Source organism: Mauremys mutica, chromosome 3 (assembly GCF_020497125.1).
Source record: "Mauremys mutica isolate MM-2020 ecotype Southern chromosome 3, ASM2049712v1, whole genome shotgun sequence".
In the NCBI taxonomy this organism is placed as follows: domain Eukaryota; kingdom Metazoa; phylum Chordata; order Testudines; family Geoemydidae; genus Mauremys; species Mauremys mutica.
The window spans coordinates 200,688,233-200,707,626 of NC_059074.1; the positions used below are offsets into that span (position 1 = coordinate 200,688,233).

Sequence of the window (19,394 nt, forward strand, 5' to 3'; positions counted from 1 at the left end):
CTGGAAGCCCAATTCAATGCTAAGTGCAGGTCTGCTTCAAAGTTTATAGAGCACAGCTAGATTAAAGGAGAAAATTGTAAGTATGAAGTAAGTAGGTCAGGAAAGGGGCAGAGAATGAGGGGACAAGGAAACTGCTTTGTTGAAGAAGAACTCAGAGGTCCCTAGGGATTTTGGGTGGGGGGGAAGTATGTATTTTTTAAATTATTTATTTAAAGAATCTGTGCCCAGCTCCCAAATGGAGTTATGTAAAACAAATTGATAATTTAAGGCCAGGTTCTGACACCATTACTCTCCCTAGTCTTGCTTAACCCAGTAGGCTTACTCGTGTAGTAAGGTACTACTCAGCAAGGGTATGCGTGGGATAATGGTCATTAACCAGACACGACGGCCTAACAGCAGACTCTCCCTGTGTCAAACACTGCCACTCTGTCCTTACAGAACGGCAGATGGAAACAGGGGGGCGTTAAATGAATAGCAGCTGATCTAAGATGGGCACTCTTAGGGGTAGAGTTCTACACATGAAATCCTAACTCTGAGAAAGCCGTGCTTCCAGCTGGGACCAGTCTGACCCGAAAGATACGGCTCAAGCTCAAACCCTTCTGAATTAAAAGGGCGGAATACCAGCTTTGGAAAAGACAAACTTGAAGAGGAGCTCAGCTCAACATGTAGTCTGACGCATGGTACCTCTAACAGCTGGAATTATTATTGTGCTGTATTGTGTGTGTGATCCATGAAATGGGATTTGAACCCACACTTTCCTGGCCCATGGGTTAGTATACTAATAACTGAACTACAGGGACATTCAAACACGTGAATACATTCGGTATTTTTCTGATGTGACATATAAAAGAAACTCAAGCATGTGGGTCAGATAAGAGGGCACATTCAATGTTTTTTATTGATCAAGTTAGCAACAATAAAATAAAATCACACCACCATAATGGCTATTTATTATTTGCATTGCATTACAGCGCTTTTCAGCAGCGACACGAGCACATAAAATGGTATTCCTGCCCCCAAAGACCTTCTTACCCTAAACTAGCAGATCATTATGCAGGTGCGTAGCCCGTACTCAGTTGGATTTGGCTTCAGTATGACTGCTTATGTGAGTAAACACTAGTCGTGTAAGGGAAGTCTGCAGCACCAGGCCTGAAAATACAGCAAGGTATTCTAAGAGGAGAATTACCACTTCGAGGAGCAGCTATCCCAGTGGCATTGTACTGATATTGGCCTTGTACTGTGTTTTTGGACTGCATTGCTAGAGTTGGCATATAGGGACTGTGGCTTTGATAAAGGCAGCTGGCAAAGAATGTGATTGGTTTTAACATTTGCCATAATGATATTTTTGAAAATGAAAAGAGTGTCAGCGCTCATGTAATGTGAAAAAAACCTTTTTGGCTGGGAAACGTTCTGAGAGGGTTACCCAGGAAAGACAGGTGTATTTACAGCTTGGTCCTGCACATGTGACATTAATGGGCATTTTGCCAGTGAGTTCAATGGGAGAAGGTTCAGGGCTTTAGTGCTCAGCTGTCATTTCCATTGTCACTTCTTGAATTTGAGGGTTTATTTGCCATGGGACCAAACATTTGTAGCCCAGCTACATTTTCATTAGAGCCGGCTGGAAAATGGTGAGTATGTTTGGAGGTGATGGGGTGGGGGTGTGGAATTGTTTTCCAGAAAATGTTCTCAAAACTCTTGTATTTTGTCAGTGTTCTGCCAAAAAAAAAAGAAAAGAAAACATGAAAATATATTAATTTTGAAACCTAAAATGAAGTTGTGTTTTTGTTTTTCATTTTTTAGGCTTTTTCTCTCCTTTTCCGAATAATTTTGACCAGCTCTGATTTTTGTGTATCTGTTTTGGTCTGGCAAAATTAGGTTGCCCTTTGGCTTTTAAATGGGGACATATGGTGATAATAAGTGTGCTAAGGTGTTAGCTTTAACAGTGAATTATGTCAATGTTGTTACATGTTATGACTGAGATTTTCAAGACTGCTTAAAGGATTTAGGTGGCTGACTTCCACTAAAACTGAAGGGAGTTTGGCGTTCAAATCCCCTAGACAGCTTTGAAAATATCAACATATAACTTCTGCATTACTTTGTAGCTAATTTGTATTAAAATATTCTAAGGGAAGGTATATCACAATTGGGTTTCACGACAGCATTGCCTTAAAGCCATATTTTTATAAACGTATTGTTCCTTTTATCCCAAAGGATCATAAAGCATTATAAACAAATTATAGCCTATCATCACACCTTTAAGCAAACAAAATTTCCATTGAAACCAACAGGTGTTTTGTCCAAATAAGGACTGTATAATCAGGCTATACACACCACTGTGCATACAAATAGGTATCATTTAACCATCCATGAAACAGCAGCTATTTAAAAGCCCACATCAATGATACACAACAGTTTAGCGGAGAAAATAAAGAATACATTATCCATCTGAAACTGCACAAGGAATTTCTGGGCAAAATGTTATCGCTCACCAGAGCTGATTAAAAATGTTCCATTGAAACTGTTTTTCAACTGCAAATTGGGTGTTTGACTAAATGAATTTTTTTTAAAAAGTGTCTGCTTACTGCAGAAAATGGTGACTTCTTGGTGAAAAACTGAAGGCCAAACATTTTTGGCTAGAAACCAAAACTTTCATTTCAGAAATGTTAAAACAATTCATTTCAACAGCTTTCATCAAAACAAAACTTTTTGACATGGTTGAATTAAAATGGTTAGTTTGGTCTCAGTTTGACGTTTAACTGCAGTTCTTTTCTGTGGGCCAGGACTGGACTACATTTCACATGTGTAATGATAATTCTGAGTTGCAATTTGAAAGATGAAAGACCAACAGTTTGTCCTTCAATTAAGCCAAGTCATAGCACAGCGTATGTCGAAAGCTTAATGTTCAGCAGTCTTTCAGGAAGGTTTTTCATTATTTCCTTCCATCTCTAGATCATTTATCCCAGTAAAATTTCAACATTCACCATATTCTTGGTTACAAATGTGATTTGAATGCAGACCCGCAATACAATTAGGGGAATTGTCTTCTATCCAGACATAATTCACAATGTTTTCTCGTTGTCTGATGACTAAGTTTGAAGACACCATTCAGCGCTTGATTCTTGCAAGTCAGGAATCAGTCAGTCCTGTTCCAAGCTACTCCTCCCTGCAGCTCCTTTTCACTGTGGCATTATTAACCCGTTGAGTCATTCCACAAGTTTCCTTCTGTACTGAAATAAATGTATTTTGGGAGGAGGTTAATCTCTTTCTTCAGCACTGAACAATTCCATTCACTCTGATTTCATGCAAATTATTCTATTCTGACTGAATTGTTTTCCCGTCCATATCACATCATCACTACCATTGCACAGCCACTGGTGAGCATGTGCAGACCAAATGAGAGAGAAGTCGATATTGATTTATTTCCATTTCTAATATTGCTTTCAAAAAGCATCTGTGCCAAGCTCTGAGGTCTAATCCATTGAAGTCAATACAAAGACTTGATTGGGCTTTTGATCAGGCTCTAGGGCTCAGAGCCTCAAAGGTATTTAGGTGTCTACCTCCCACTGAAATCAATGGGATTATCTGAATACTTCTGCGGTGCTTTTACCACCCACAAGAAATATGTTCATACATACAGAACCAGGAGCCTCTTCTCGCCTTTAACCACTTAAAAAAAAGCCAATCAGTAGTGAGAAGAAACCCAAACATGACCCAGCTCATGTACAAAGGCAGTCTCTACCCTGCTCCTCCTTCCCCAAAAGCATGGGTAAGTTAAAGGGCCTTTGCAGTATACCCTGAAGGTCAATGCTCTCTAGCTACCTTGGACCAAGCAGGGGAGTGAGTTCCAAAGTTGAGGGACCCTCATGGAGTGCACCTTGCCAGCAGCTCTCTTTCCTATCCATTCCGTCTTGAGGGTTTCCACTGCCTGCAGCTCTGCTAGCATTGCAATGTGGGAGAGATGGCCCATCATGCAGACAGGTCACAGGCCATTTAGGGGTTTATAGTTCAGAACAAGCACCTTAAATTCACTGTGGAAACCAACAGATTACTAGTTCAGTTCCCGAGTTTGAGGCATGTTGCACACCATTTTGTCTCAATATTAGAGATTGGCCTGGATAAATTCTGCTCTGATGCCAATCCAAATCCACGGTAACTCCATTGACTGAAGAATTCCACAGGATCTGGCCCATTGTTCTCACCCCACATAGCTTACAGTCTAGAGCCCTGACTCTGCCACCAGTGCTGACTGGTTTCTTCCCTCCTAAGTTGCCTCACTGATTTCAGTGGAAGTGCTTGCAGGAGCAGAATTGAGCCTTGAATAAGCAGGCAACCCAGAACCCAATGGGAGACTCAGAGGAAGGTTCTGCCTTGGAGCATTTTTGGTAGCATAAGAGTAGGTGACATCATGTGATGTGACATAGGTTAAAGCACATGGGCTTTGCAGGAAAAGGTTAATATTGGCATACATCTAGTGAGACAGATGATCATTGGATCAAATTCTGTTGGTGAGAGAGACAAGATTTCACCCTTACACAGAGCTGTTCTTTGGGTCTCGGAAATGTACTTAGAGGGTGACAGCTAAATACAAGGTGGAACAGATTGTTTAGCGTAAGGAGTTAACACATGTTGCAAGAGACCATTCAAGGTGAACTGGGCAGTTAACATCTCTGCTGCAGTCATAGGACAAAGAAGAGTTAATGGGTTACAGATTGTTTTAATGAGCCATAAATCCAGTGTCTCTTCTATGTCCATGATTTTTAGTGTCTAGCAAAGTTATCATCTTTTGAAGGTGTTCTGCGGGTTTCCTTTGAGGATGAGGACTGAGACATATGTCCCCTGCTATGATGATCAATACCCGCCCTCCCACAACACATCTTTCAAGATCCCTGGGTCTTACACATGCCTATCACAAAATGCAGCATACCTTGTCCAGCGCATTAAATGCTCCAGTAACAACTATGTGGGTAAAACAAGATAATCATTATGCTCTCGAATGAACTCACACAGAAAATGATAAAAGACAAAAACACCATATCATGGATGAGTGAACAGTTTTCACAAAGTGATCACTCCATATCTGACCCCTCAGTCCTCAAAAGCTTGTTTCTTTCAGCAAAGAAATTGCTCTAATACAAGAGATTACCTCACCCACCTTGTCTCTCTAATAGCCTAGGAACAACAAGGTTAAAACAATATTGTAAATGTACTTCTAGTGAAGCCAGGGAAGTTTCTTCTCATTCATACTGGTGTAAGAGAGATCAGAATCAGACCCAGTGAATTTTCAGGAGGAAATTTCCAAAGCAAGGACAGATACCTGACAGGACAGGATAGGAAGAATTTCAAGCATATTTTGCAGTTTCATGTCCCCATAATCGAGATTAGCCCAAACCAAAATCCTGAGTCTGAACACCAACAGATCTTGGGGGCACTGGACATCAAAAACCAAATCCAGGTCTGAATTTTGCAAACAGCCCTTGTTTTAAAAGGGTTGAAGATAGCCTCAGGTCTGAACTCCCCAGCTTTTGGGATGAGTCCTCTGATTTTTGGAGTTTGGGGCAGCGTCTGCTCAGGAGTGTGACATGAGTGGAGCCTAGCTAGCTCTGCCAGGCTGGATGTATCTATGATGAAGATGTTGTCTCACCTGTCAGTTTTTGGATTTCAGCAGGCTAGTAAGTAACTGCTGGCTTTTCTTCTTTGCAAAAGTCACCGCATAGTTCACAGGGAGAAAGAGAAGTGCCAGGAGGAAGGCTGCGAAGAGAAGAATGCAACTGCGGACATGCTGCTATTTTTAGACACTAGCTCAAGCAGACTTAGCAGAGGTACATAGATGTGAGCTTGGAATCCCACCTCCCAATTCAGATGTGGACATACCCTTAGTGCACAGCAGACTAATGCAGGGTAGTTCTTCACCTCAGCTTGCTACAAACTAAGTATTAGTCTAGATAAGTCCTTACAGTGTTACCACTTTTTATTTAGTCCACTATATGAAAAACAAAACAAGAGGAAAACTCTTCCCCAGATAAAGGCCAGATCCTTTAAGATACTGAGACTGTCGAGAATTTCTGTGCCTTGTGCTTCACCCCCATCGGATTAAATGTCAACAACCATGATAGCAGTTGGAACCAAAGGTACTCAGCATCTCAGAGGATTGAGCCCTAGATGATTTACTCACATTACAAACTAGAGCTGGATGATTTTTTTTCAGCGAATAGTTTATTTGCTGAAAAACAAAGTGTCAGGTTGACCAAACTTGGTCATAAATTTGGGTCAAATTCAGAGAAGAGTTTTGATTGGGGGGGGGAAAAAACCCCACCAGAGTAAAAAAAAAAAAAGCCCCAAAAGTGATTTTTTAAAAAATATTTTCAAAACAAAATGTTACCACTTTTTGTTTTGAAATTTAGCAAGAATTAACTTAAAAGGGGGGAGGGGGGAACCCAAGAATTAAATGAAACATTTCATTCAAGCTGAATCAATTTCTCCCCCCCTCTCACCCAGTTTGGCCACTGAACAGCAAAATCAATTATTTGCCAAATTCTCATTACGGTAAGACCCCGCCTAGATGAGAAAAGAAAGTGTGTGTTTTCACATGGGCGATTTTAAATATGTTTTCAAAGCTAGTTATGGTCAATCATAGTGAGGGGCGGTGTCTAAAGTTGCCCAGGAGCAGCTGCCATATTTGTAAAGCTATTGAACCCAGTCATCGGAGGTGCTAAGTGATGTTTAAAAACCATCTTCATTAAAACAAATCGGCGTACACGTTTTTTTTTCAATACTTCCCCTCCCCAAATCTAGAGAGGGGCAAGATATTCAGATGTGCTCGACTGGCTAAAGTTTATCCTACCCGGAGTTATGCAAACATCCTTCCATTTATAAGAAGCTTTTCCCTCCGAGAATCTGTTTGAGTCTGGCTCCTGTTCTTCCCACATCAGGACCGAAGGCTTCTTCATCAGCCCATACATGCCTGTCAAATTGACATGAGATGAGCTGTGTTAACGTTTAAAATTCATTTTCCTGTTATTTCATAATGCTGCTCTGCACACAAATAAAGGTGACATCGATGCTGTTTAAAAACAAATATTGCAAGTAGCAGCTGCATTTAGACAAAAAAATGAGGCAAATCTGAGCCATATAACACTTAACCGTTCTGACACACAGTTAGACATGGATCCAACCTGGAATCCCGATTCTCCAAAAGTTCTAGCATTACATACTTCATATTAGAGCTGCTGATGAAAAGATATTGCAAGAAAATGTAGAAACTTTTAATGAAAATATTTCATTAGCGTTTCAAATCTTTACTATTACGAGCTGTACCGAAAAAGGGAAATAAAAAAATTATGAAAATCTTCAAATAATTGCATGAAAAAAATTTAAATTAAAAAAAGCTTCAACCAGCTTATTCAAAATATTTCCAGTGTTGCATAAAATAAACTGTGAAAAAATAAATACAAATCGTGAGCAGTCCATTATACTCCAATGTGGCCCCGTCCAGAGAAGTGATGTCATATTGCTGATAGAAGATCAAACGGATCTTATGAATTCATCCAAATATTATCAAATATTTAACTTAGGCCTAGAGAATGTCAGAAAATTTCCACTCGAATACAATTTCATCCAAATGGAAATGGCATTTTTAAAAAATCATCAGGGTTTTTCCCCCTGCAACCCCCCTAGTTAAGAAGTTGCTTTTTCCCATGTAACGATATATAAGCCATATCTACACAACATATTGAGACAAATTCAGTCCTGGTTTAAATGGCTGAAACTCCACAAAGCACAGGAACGGGAGTCAGCAGCTGAATCCTCTTGGGTACGTCTACACAGCAGCTGGGAGGTGTAATTCCCAGTGCAGGCAGACATATATGAGGTAGTTCTGCTCAAATCAGTGCACTAAATATAGCAGTGTGACCATGGAAGGATGGGCCGTGGCTTGGGCTAGCCACCCAAGGACAATCCCACCTGACACCCTGGGTATGAATTTGGGTGGTTAGTCTGTGTCACTGTGGCCACACTAGTATTTTTAGCTGAAGAGGAGCTAGCATGTATGTCTACTCTAGCTGGGAATCGCATCTTCCTGCTGCTGTGTCGACATACCCATTGACTGGGGATGTCACTTAAGCTCTTTGTATTTCTGTTTTTCTGTCTGTGAAACAGGATGTAACAAGTATCGGGGGTAGCCATGTTAGTCTGTATCCACGAAATCAACCAGGAGTCCGGTGGCACCTCCTCATCAGTTATTGGGAGTGGACCACATCTACCCTGAGTGAATTGGCCCTGTAAGGTAACTCCCTTCTCTTCGTGTGTCCATATAACAATGCCTGCATCTGTAATTTTTACTCCATGCATCTGAAGAAGTGGAGTTTTTACCCACGAAAGCTTATGCCCAAATAAATCTGTTAGTCTTTAAGGTGCCACCGGACTCCTGGTTGACTTTGAGGATGTAACAAAGCTCTGATCTCTAAGAACAGGCACAGCCGGTATGTCTGTTATGGCGGCATTTCCCCTTTAAGTCCAGGAGTTACTGGGCATTGCAGTCTCCAGACAGGGCACATGATGGTGAGGAATCAGCTGGTCGTCCCGTGATTCCCTGCTGGAGACAATAAAAGGAGTTCTCCTGGCTCACCCTCAGAAAGTGAGTGGGGAGTAGAAATAAGGCCTTGTGGAAAGTGCTTCTAGGGGGACCTGGCAAGAGACCTAGGAAAGGTACCTGAGGAAGAGCGTATTCTCTTCCCTCCTAGTTTGTCGAAAGCTGTAAAGGCCTGTGGCGGCTGATAGCAAATGATAGGAGGCGCTTTCCTCTTGTTTTGAATCCTGTTGTGGCAATGAGGTTGCCCTTAGGACCAGACTTTGGGCTAACCTGTAGTTTAGCTTTCCCTGGCTGCTGTATCCATCCACCATCTTACTTACACAGGGTCAGTAGTACTTATCTTCAGCCGTCATGTGCTTTGAGATATACAGTATTGTGCTTCTTGGCAAAGTATTAGTTGGGATTTATTATTATTCCACCAAACGTGCATGTAGCCCACTGTGCATACCACCTGGAGTTAATGGGTACATTTCCCCCGGCCCCAGATTATTCTGCCCAAGCACATTTGATATTGTGCTCCTTTTCTTTCTCAGAAAAACTGAGCTTTGACTTAAAGTATCTTACTTACACACACACACACACACACACACACACACACACACACAGAGCCTCTCCCATCTCTTGCCTGTGGTGTCAGTCATGTTGTATTATTTTAGATCCTGTAGCTCAACATGACTGATGCAACCAGACATGCTCTGCTCTCCGGTGTTGCGACTCACGAATAAAAATTCCGGAGGAGCTGCCTCGGAGAAGGCTAAAAGAGAAAAGTGCAACTAGAAAGTGAACCCTCTGACGCATTTTATTTAGAGCATAGCCCAGTGGATAGAAAGGGGTGTGAGTTAAGAACTGGGTTACAGCCCTAACCCGGAATTTCCCTACTTTTGTATATTGTGATCTGAGCTGTGTCACTTCATCATCCTAGCTTCATGTGGCTTTACTTTCTATTACTATAATTGTAGCTTTTGAAAGGGATGCTATCAATTTAAAAGTCATAGTTCTGTCTGCAGCCTTTTTTTTTAACCTACTATTGTTATAAGTATTAGCTGACATCTCTTGTTTCTGAATGAAACTGGGTTTTAGGGGCGGGGGAGGAATGTTTCCCTGTTTTTTAGTTTATTTGCGTTGGGCATTAAAGCAGCACTCTGTGTATAGTCAGTAGAGCCAGTCAAGAATCTTCCATCAATGTTTGGTTGGTTGGTGGGGGAAGGGGGGGGGTGTTGACAGAAAATGTGGTTTTGTAAAACTGAAATTGAGATGGAAATTTTCCAATTTTCGATCAGTTCTAATAGTCAGTTTCACTCTTATCACTCAACAGTCAGTCAGTTTCCCCAGTTCTTTGTGTGCCACAGCAAAGAGAAACTTTATTTTAAATGTAAATGCCAAACCACAAGTATTGGCAGTGAGGCAAAGGGGCAGGTGTAGTCCCTGAACCCAGCTTTAGCTCTGCATTAACTACGTCTCAATTAATTTGATTATGCCATTTAAGTACATTTCCGTCCATTTCTATGTTGGTTGGCGGTGTTTGGCCTTTTAGCGATAATACTGCACTATTAATAGAAAAGGACCTTTTGGTGACAAAACCAAAACTCTCTGGGCAATATGCTCTGTTAGCATGTCTTTAGGGATGAAGTGGTTGGTGGTGCAGATGTCTCGTCTAGGCTTTCTGTACAGGGGAGATTTTTTTCCCATTTGAATAGATGTGTGCTTGTGAAGAAGGGCATGATATTTGTGCAGGAACAAGTGTGCTTGCTAATTCATTATTTACAATTTGTTAATCACTATTATTTATTTATGAATTCTTCTGTGTAAAGAATTTAATCCATCCAATCAGGGATCGGGAACAATACCATGTGGCCTAGGTGGTCCGTTTCACACACTGACTATCAAATAGTCAAAATGAAGAGGCTTCAAACAGATCCTAGCTTTTAAATTATTTGGCCAAACTAGTCTTTGAATATTTCTGAATACCAAATGCAGTCACACCTGTCAGGATGAGTTGTTTATGAACAGAAAGAAGGCTCAAACTTTTGGATAATTTGTTCACAGTAAAAATAATCCAGCCAGCTACAGACAAGAGTAAAATCTAGGAAGTTTATCATTTTGCATTTTCCTTTACCATTGATGAAACTCACAATTTTTAATAGGCAAAACTTTCTTCATGTGTACACATCATTCAACACCTTGACAAAGAGCTGCCTCCTCCGGCAAACAGCAGGTCAACCTTTCAACTGGAATAAACTGGCATCATTTTATTGAAGTCAATGGAGCTTGGCCAGTTTACACCAGCTGAAGATCTGGCTCTCGCCTAATATCGTTAAGAACTGCAATAGCACATACTGTACTTCTGAGGCAATTCCTCACATGACTTTTCTAGGAAAATAGAGGAACAATTTCACTCCAACAGAGAGGCTCCCGGGATTGAGTTGTCTGCAGGTCAGACCTAATCCAGTATACTGCAGTTACTAGAATAGTGAAGGGGAATTTGTTCATGCCGGTCTCGTCTTATTGAAAAGGCCTTAATAATTCTGCTGTCTGGGTTTGTTACGTGGGAGTTTGCAGCACAATAAGTCTCAGAAAAACAGTTTACTAGTTATACCTAGAAATTCAGTACAGTAGTTTTTTTTTAAAAAATCTACACAGAAGTTTAAAAAAAAATAAATAAATTCCATAATAGTCATGAGGTATGTATCAACCACCAATTCTTATTATGCATTAATGACATTAATTATGTAAAAATGCTTCTGGGTTAGAGCTGGTTGACAATTTTCCATCTAAACTGTTTTTTAAATTTAAAAGAAGTTTTCCCGCTCTCATTAGCTGGTATTCACCTAGGGCACACATTCCTATTGGATCGAGCTTGCAGGTATCCGCAGAGCTTTAAACAAACAGAACTTTTTATGGCTCACTTCACAATTTGCCTTGTTCACGGATCTCCTCCTAGCTGGTTGGCCGTTCCTTTCTTTTGACATCTTGGTGAAATTCTCCTGCGTAATACAGGCCAGAGGTCAGGCTAGATGATCACAAATATCCCATCTGGCCTTAAAATCTATGATCCTATGAGGTGGTGAGCACTGACAAGTGACTCAACCTTTTACAGGATGAAGTCTGGATGGATGTTTAGGCCTGTAAACCCACAGAGCACTGAGTGGAAGCGCCAGCTAGCAGAGGTTTCATTCAAGGTACCTTTTGCTGTAGTCTTCCAAAAACGCAATGCTGTCGTTCTCACTTCTCATCTTATACAGTGAAGCTACATGCTGCCATGTCAGACATTGGGGGCGATGCTTCAACCAGACTCCCCGCCCCCCCAGGATACAAGATGGGTCTGCCAACAGAGCATTCTCAGCTGGGGGGCAGGCTGCAGAGCGCATCTGTCTGAGCAGGAATCGGAGGAGGGCTGAAGCAGCTGCAGGTGTGATTTTTCTTCAGGGGAAAATGTGTTGTGGGGGATGGGAGCTTCTGATCCATATTGGCTCTGCCCACTGCTCTTGCTGCTTTTAACTATTTTTGAATTGTGTGTTTACTCTCCTGTCCAGGGCTCTTAGAGCTCAGGAAGGGGGGCTATTTGAGTGGAGTATATTTTTAAATTTGAGAGGTAGTTACAAGAGCCCCTGAGGGAGTTAAGGGCTGCACTCCCATTAAAAGTCCATGGGAGTTAGATGCCTAAACTCCTTAGGGACTTCTGAAAATCTCACCCTAAATAAATATGGCAAAAAGTGTATCATGCTCAGATGCCTTTAAAAATGCTTTGGATGGAAAGCACCATCCAGAACACATGCTGTCCTAAAACAGATTGACTTCCATGGCTTCGCATCAGCTGACAACAGTACAGTCAGCTCTAGTTATGTTATTATATGGCTCTAGTCCCTTTAGTTTCTGAGTGCCTCACACACACTGCTCACAACACACCTGTGAGGCAGAGAGGTATTATAGATGTGGGTCCAATTTTCAAAGATTGATGCATAATGTTTTTACATACACATATACTAAGGGCATAAATAGAAAGTTATAAATCCTAGCTACTAGCATTTACACCTCCAAGTGCCTCCTTTCCCCCTTAGGAGGGGAGGGATAGCTCAGTGGTTTGAGCATTGGCCTGCTAAACCCAGGGTTGTGAGTTCAATCACTGAGAGGACCACTCAGGGATCTGAGGTAAAAACCTGTCTGGGGATGGGTCCTGCTTTGAGCAGGGGGTTGGACAAGATGATCTCCTAAGGTCCCTTCTAACCCTGATATTCCATGATTTGCTTGTGAAAAGGGCCTCATTTTCAGAGGTGCACTCCCATTGTGTTCAGCAAGTAATGCAGCTCTCTTTAATACAGGATTTCTTTTGCCTTATTCAGTCATAATGTCTATTACTTGACTACCAAGACTGAATCACCATAAAGGCTCCATCCCTCAGATCCTTAATCATGAGAGTAACTCCACAGTCTTTAATTGTATGACTAATCAGAAAAGGGATGGCAAGAGGGGGAAGGGAGCCTTGCAGATGAAAGCGTGGTATCAGTGACAAACGAATATTGCCAGAACAGCTTGTCCTTTCAGAGAGGTGTGGATGGTCTAGTGGCTTGAGCATGGGGCTAGAAGCCAGCAGTTCCTCAGGGCTCATGATAGCTCTTCCAGTTAAATTCTATATGGCCTTGGCCACATCACATGTGGCCAATGGAGTCCTCAGACTTTGGTTCTGACGATAAGCACATCCCAATTGTTTTTAACCACTGTGATGGAGTACAGGATGAGAGATGGTCTGTCAGATAATGGGGCTCCAGACTATTTAGATGTTAACTCAATTAATGTCCACAATACCCTTGTGAGGTAGGTATTGCCAATCCCTATTTATTAGGTGGTCAATGATTTGGGGGCCCCATATTCATACACCATATTCATACACTCCTTACCCTACTGAAGTCTTGCTGTTAACTTCAGTGGGGCTAATATTTCGCTGCAGCTATGTCCTGAACATATTCAGAAGACATAAAGCACTACAGGTGTTGCATATTATAAATCCTACGGTATTTTGAATGAAAGAGACTTAGGCACCGGGGAAGTAGAAAGCAGCAATTAGGTGAGTGATGGGAAAAAGTTGCATGAGCAATATGGAAAGCTGTGTGAAGAAGAAATAGAGTAGAGCGGAGAAAAAAGAGAGGAAAAAACTGTACGAGGGAGAGGGAATGAGTGTGAAATTGGAAAATGAAACGAATTAAATAAATCAGAATAGGACTGACAGAGGCTGAAGGAAAGTGAATCAGACCCCAAGGGACAGTCTGCCATCCCGTGCAACTGCACGGGGGGTCTCAGGACTGACACCCGGAATACATTGATGGTGTTGGGCCCAGAATGTGGAAAAAGCAGAATGAATAAAGAGTATGGAGGAGAAAAGAAAAGAGGGGACCTCTCAAGAGGCTGAGGATGTTTAGGGACAGCCAGGGAAATGGCTGGTACAAGAAATGCAACAACGGAAAGCAATACATGGAGAAGGAATGAACTGTCTGAGGAAACGAGCTATCCTAGAACACAGAAACGGCTGGGATCCGCTGTATAAAACACTGCAAAGTGGTCTCCTTGGCGATCCCCCTGGGGTCTCCCCAGAAGCTCCAACAGAAGTAGAATGCAAGGCCCTGATCCCGCAGTCAGCTCTGTGCTGCGGAGTGCTGTGTACACACACCCCCCGAGCCCTGCTGAAGTCAATGGGCTCCATGGGGATCTGCCCACAGGGAGCTCACTGCAGGATCAGAGCCCATGTTCCCAGCTTCTGAGCGACACGGGCCAGCATGGCTGCATGAGGCTTGTGCTCAGATCTGCACCGGGTGCCATTCAAGCCGCAGGGGATGATCTTTAAAATCCAAACAGTCTGGGATTGGATTATCGGAAACCATCTTTCACCCAGTACCCTGCCCAGGCCGTTAAGATCGTCTGAGAAATCTGAGAACTCCATGCACGTTAGCAGAGTGCTCTTGCTTGAGAGCTGCCGCCTCTGGAACTCGCTGGACTTGGCAAAAGCTAGGGCAGGATGCAACAATTACTGATTTTCATTTAGCATTTGACTAACCCTTTACATATTGTTCCTTAACTCCTGTGTTTAGGATGGCTGGGTAACACTGTGACAAGCACTATAGGAATTAATCAAGCTAATAGGCAAGAGTTGTGTTTTGTTTTGCCTGTATCTTTTCTGCAGTGGGGAGGGGCTGCTTCACATCTATATTAAGCTTTAAGAATCGCCTCAGTTTTAACTTGCTTTCCTGTGCTACCCTCAAGGCTTCACTTTGCAGCCAGCATTGAAGGTCATAAAACAAGAGACAACAGTTCCAGGCAATATGTCTAGACAACAGCACAAACAGGAGTAGCAGCAGTCTCTCTAGCAGCTGGATCCCAGATCATTCATACACAGGGTCAGTAACTCTTGTAATACTGGATGTTTTTCTTAAAGCCCCAGCCCCTGGAGGCATGTGATTTGGTGAGACTCTCTCTCTCTGTAAAAGAAACATGTTTCTAGCTCTCATGCTTGCAGAGAAAAACTTGAAAAGGTGACCTGAGTGCTCAAAAGCCAGAAGACAAATAAAAAGGACCCAACATTTCTTTAAAAAAAAAATCATTATTTTTAAGCCAGTCTCATAATTTTTGGGCACCTGACTCATGTTTTTCTGAACACTGGGGACTGGCAAAACTGAATGCATGTAGAGAAATACAGGAATGTGTAACACATGTCAGCACAAGGAGCTGGAGCATGCATGCATGACACAGGACATATGCAAGCATATCTTTAACTAGAACTGCTCCTTGCATGCTCTTATCATTAAATCTTGACATATTTATGGATTCTGAGGCCAGAAGGGACCACTCTGATTATCAAGTCTGACTTCCTTCATAACACAGGCCATAGAACTTCCCCACTTTCTTGCCTGCTCGTATGCATGGTGTGATGTCTATGTAATGCTGCCTTTTTTCCAGTATGAAAAGGCACCTGGATAATTGATGTCACTAGCTTGAGGTACGTATCCAGCTACCCTTCTGAAAAAAAATGCATGACTGATTTCTTAAGTATATATATCTTCCTACTGTATTGTCCACTGCATGCATCTGATGAAGTGGGTTTTAGCCCACGAAAGCTTATGCTCAAATAAATTTGTTAGTCTCTAAGGTGCCACAAGGATTCCTCGTTCTTTTTTCTTAAGACATGAAGAAACCTATTAGCCATGTAGACTGATTATATCTTCCCCTCCTCCCTAGACAAAATGGCTCCCTTACATGAGGCATTCTCCTCATCTGGAGATGATGGTAAATAGTCATACTATATACACACTGCTGTCAATAGGACTACTGGTACAAGCAACTGCTCACTAATGTCAATGAGGATTTTTCCCAAAATATTTATAGACTCTAGCAAAGCATATTGGACCTACAGCAACACCGTAGAGTTTATAAACCCATAAGGACTCCTGCACCGTGCAACGTTGCAACGTGACCACGGCATCTGGTTAATTTAATAAAATACCCAACAATTCCATACAGGTTTATGTTACATCTGACTTTGTCTAGCTTCAAATTCCAGCCATTGAATTGTGTTAGACCTTTCTCTGATAGACTGAAGAGCCCGTTATTAAATATTTGTTCCCCATGTAGGTACTTATAGACTGTAATCAAGTCACCTCTTAACCTTTTCTTTTTAAGTTAAATAGATTGAGCTCCTTGAGGCTATCACTATAAGGCATGTTTTCTAATGCTTTTATCATTCTGGTGGCTCTCCTCTGAACCCTCTCCAATTTATCAACATCTTTCTTGATTTGTGGGAGCCAAAATTTGTCTCATGATCTCTAATAGTTAAAGACTGGCATCAGCACTGAAGTTTGAGGTTTCATATCCCTTCCAAAAATGTTTGTTAGTATCAACTATTATAACCCTAGATATTTTTGAATTTTATTTGTGTATTTTGATTTCTAATGAGGCGTCTACCTAAACCACTAGCCACATGTACAACCCCTTACAAAGGCCCATTCAAATTCAGCAGGCCCAGTGCTTGTATTAGAATGGATACTTCCCCTCAAACATAAACCTAAAATTCTCCCCCTTTCATTGAACACCCCTCCTGGCTAGACAGAGCTGAGCGCATGAAGAAACCTTGCAATATCGGGCTCTGCCAACCAACCACTGAAGTAGGTTCCAGAGCTAATTAGCCCTTGCTCAAAATCTCACTGCCAAACCCCTCAGATTTAAACCGAGGGACTGTTAGCCAAGCACTTTTGCTGTTCTTGACTCTTACAGTAACAATGAGAGAGACCCTGTTGCCAGCAGCGGGTTAGCCACTGGGCTGACAGAGCCCGTGCCCAGGGGCCCCAGCCAATTTGGGGGTCCCAGAAAAATGGGCCCCCCCCATGCCCCAACCCTGATCCCTGGCAGAAGCCCCTGTGCCCCAACCCAAGTAACAGTGCCAGGCAGCTGGGGCGGGGGAAGCCCCTGCACCCCAACCCCACTCCTCAGCAGAAGTGCCGGGCGGGGTGGGGGAAACCCCAGTGTCCAGACCCCGGCTGCGGCTCTGGGACTGGAGGAGCTCTCACTCCCTGCCGTGGCCTCAGGACTGGGGACGTCTCACTCTCTGCTGTGGCCCCAGGGCCATGGGGGCGGGGGCAGAGCTTCTCCGGTATTGTGGGGGGAGGGCAGAAAGGAGAAAATGGGTTGCAGGCTGCAGGGGGAGCAGAATGGGGCCGGCGCATGGTTGGAACAGGGGCTGGGCCATGGGGGGGAAGGGGTAGCCGGGGGGCAGAATTGCAGGCAGAAGGCATGGGGAGAGGCCCCCTGCTTGCTCTGGCCCAGGGCCCCATGAAACCTTAATCTGCCTCTGGGTGTTGGCATAACCAGGGCCCCAATTCTTTAGCACTTTGTAGTTCACTACTGGGACTTTTAAAAATGGCATCCAGAAACACACTGGCAGCCTCCCAAGCACAGGTGTTGTGTGTTCTCTGAGAGAAACGCACCTCACCAGCCTGCCCGCCTCTGCCAGTCCCAGGTGACGTCTATGAATTGTCTTCAAGTTTAGCCCCCATGTCATCTCATCTGGCAACAACCCAGCCATGGATAATTGTGGTGAGGTCCAGATCAGAAAGCAAAGCGCTGCAATCTCTTAGCCACCTGCAGGTGTTAGCCAGCTGCAATCTTGTAGCCAGCAGTGCTTTTGGCTGCGGATCTAACATGGCCCCCTCCCCCATGCTCCCCCCACGTTTTGGGATCTGTGTAACAAAAGCCAGGCAGGTTGTCTTTGCCTAGGGCACTGACCAAACCTCTTGAATCTCTTGTTCTTTCTCCCAGCCTGTCAACCTTACCTCTGCAGAGGTGACCCCCGCCCTCTATGCCCATGTGCACCTCTGCCATGGAATGCAGGAGCAGGGAATCTGCACAGCAAATGGCTCAATCCCTTTCATTCCTTGGGCTGCAAACACCTGGTGCCGTGGAACTGTTAACAATCCTGCTGCTAGGGTGACCAGATGTCCCAATTTTATGGGGACAGTCCCGATTTTGGGGTCTTTTTCTTATATGGGCTCCTATTACCCCCATCCCCTGTCCCGATTTTTCACACTTGCTGTCTGGTCACCCTATCTCCACAAGCGCTAGGGCAAAGTTTGCCCTTTAGTTCATGCGAACTAGCAGTGAAACTGAGTAGTCTATTTTCCTTGTCTAAGCAGAACAAAATGCAAAACAATAAATGTACCTAGAGATCTACACTTACAGTATCTTTGCCTTCCTAGTTTGCTGGTAACGTAGGGCCCTCACACACACATGTGCTCTTTGGGTCATTTCTAATATTGCGATAATCCACAGTCTTGCCCTAAATATTACCTTTCAGAGATAAGTGCTTTTCTATCAAGGTTTTCATTGTCATCTTATACTCGTCCTCAGTTATAGGGAGTTGTGCCAGCTTCATGTCTGGAGAATACTCCTCCTTCAGAACCTTTGCCCACTTTCTTTCAGGTGGCCAGCATGCAGCAGACACTCTGAAACCTGCCTCGTCCAGGTTCCTGGCAAACGTCCGTCCGATGGAGCTGTTGGACACTAGAATCACAACGGCTCTCCCTTTTATGTCAATATTTCTCTCCATTTTCTTCACAATCCCCAAGGAGAAAACGATGACAAAGCAGGTGAGGAATGCAGTGCAGATGCACACGAAAGCATAAAGGAAGCAGGAAAGGACCAATGCAAGCATTAAATCTGCAGCTACCAGGAAGAATTGTCTAAAAGCGAATGCCATTGTTTAAAGAATTAGCCTGCTCCTTGCTCAGATGTTTGCCGAGAAATCTGGTAGGAGTCACAGCACGCAGTTACGCTGTTATGAAGCCAGCCAGCATTGCAAAACATGCAGAGGCAAGCCACAGCTTCACTAGAAGGATGAATCATCGTCCTGGATAGAACAAGAAGTATGATTTCCAAACTGTATACATTTCAGCAGACGGCTGAGTGACTCATGATAGTTGACATTGCTACATTGTACATTTTGTGATCTCCGAGGTTGAAATCTAAGAATTCTGTTCACAGGGGAATTACAAACAAGTCTCCACCAGGGCCAGTGATGGATCTTGTTTGTTTTTAAATAATAACTTTTCAGGGGCTTTTTCTGAAATACTGTGTCAGAGAGAAATTGTGGAAGGCTCAGGCAGAATTATAAGAGCTACAATATTCCCAGTATCTTATTGGTATGCTTAAATCTACCACTCTCTATTCTGCAGTAAATCTGGCTAAAACCCAAGAGAACAGTATTGAGATTTTGCCCATATGCAACCAATTTTGTTTTAGTTGAAAAATATCCTGTGTGGAGAACATTTTG

The 19,394-nt window shown here is 43.0% G+C and overlaps 1 protein-coding gene across 3 annotated transcripts; it reads right to left on the reverse strand.

The window, feature by feature from the left end:
- Positions 1-884: 884 nt before the first annotated feature.
- LOC123365815 lies at positions 885-19,021 on the reverse strand. Of its 3 annotated transcripts, none has more exons than XM_045008757.1 (4): positions 18,413-19,021; positions 6,842-6,961; positions 5,642-5,748; positions 885-3,222 (listed from the first exon to the last, which is right to left on the reverse strand). In XM_045008757.1, the coding sequence occupies exons 1-3, from the start codon at positions 18,819-18,821 to the stop codon at positions 5,645-5,647; spliced, it is 633 nt and encodes a 210-aa protein (XP_044864692.1). In that variant the 5' UTR covers positions 18,822-19,021; the 3' UTR covers positions 885-3,222; positions 5,642-5,644. The 3 variants fall into 3 exon arrangements, with proteins under 3 accessions (XP_044864692.1, XP_044864691.1, XP_044864693.1); XM_045008756.1 differs by having other exon boundaries at positions 885-3,227; XM_045008758.1 differs by lacking the exon at positions 5,642-5,748 and having other exon boundaries at positions 885-3,227.
- Positions 19,022-19,394: the final 373 nt, after the last annotated feature.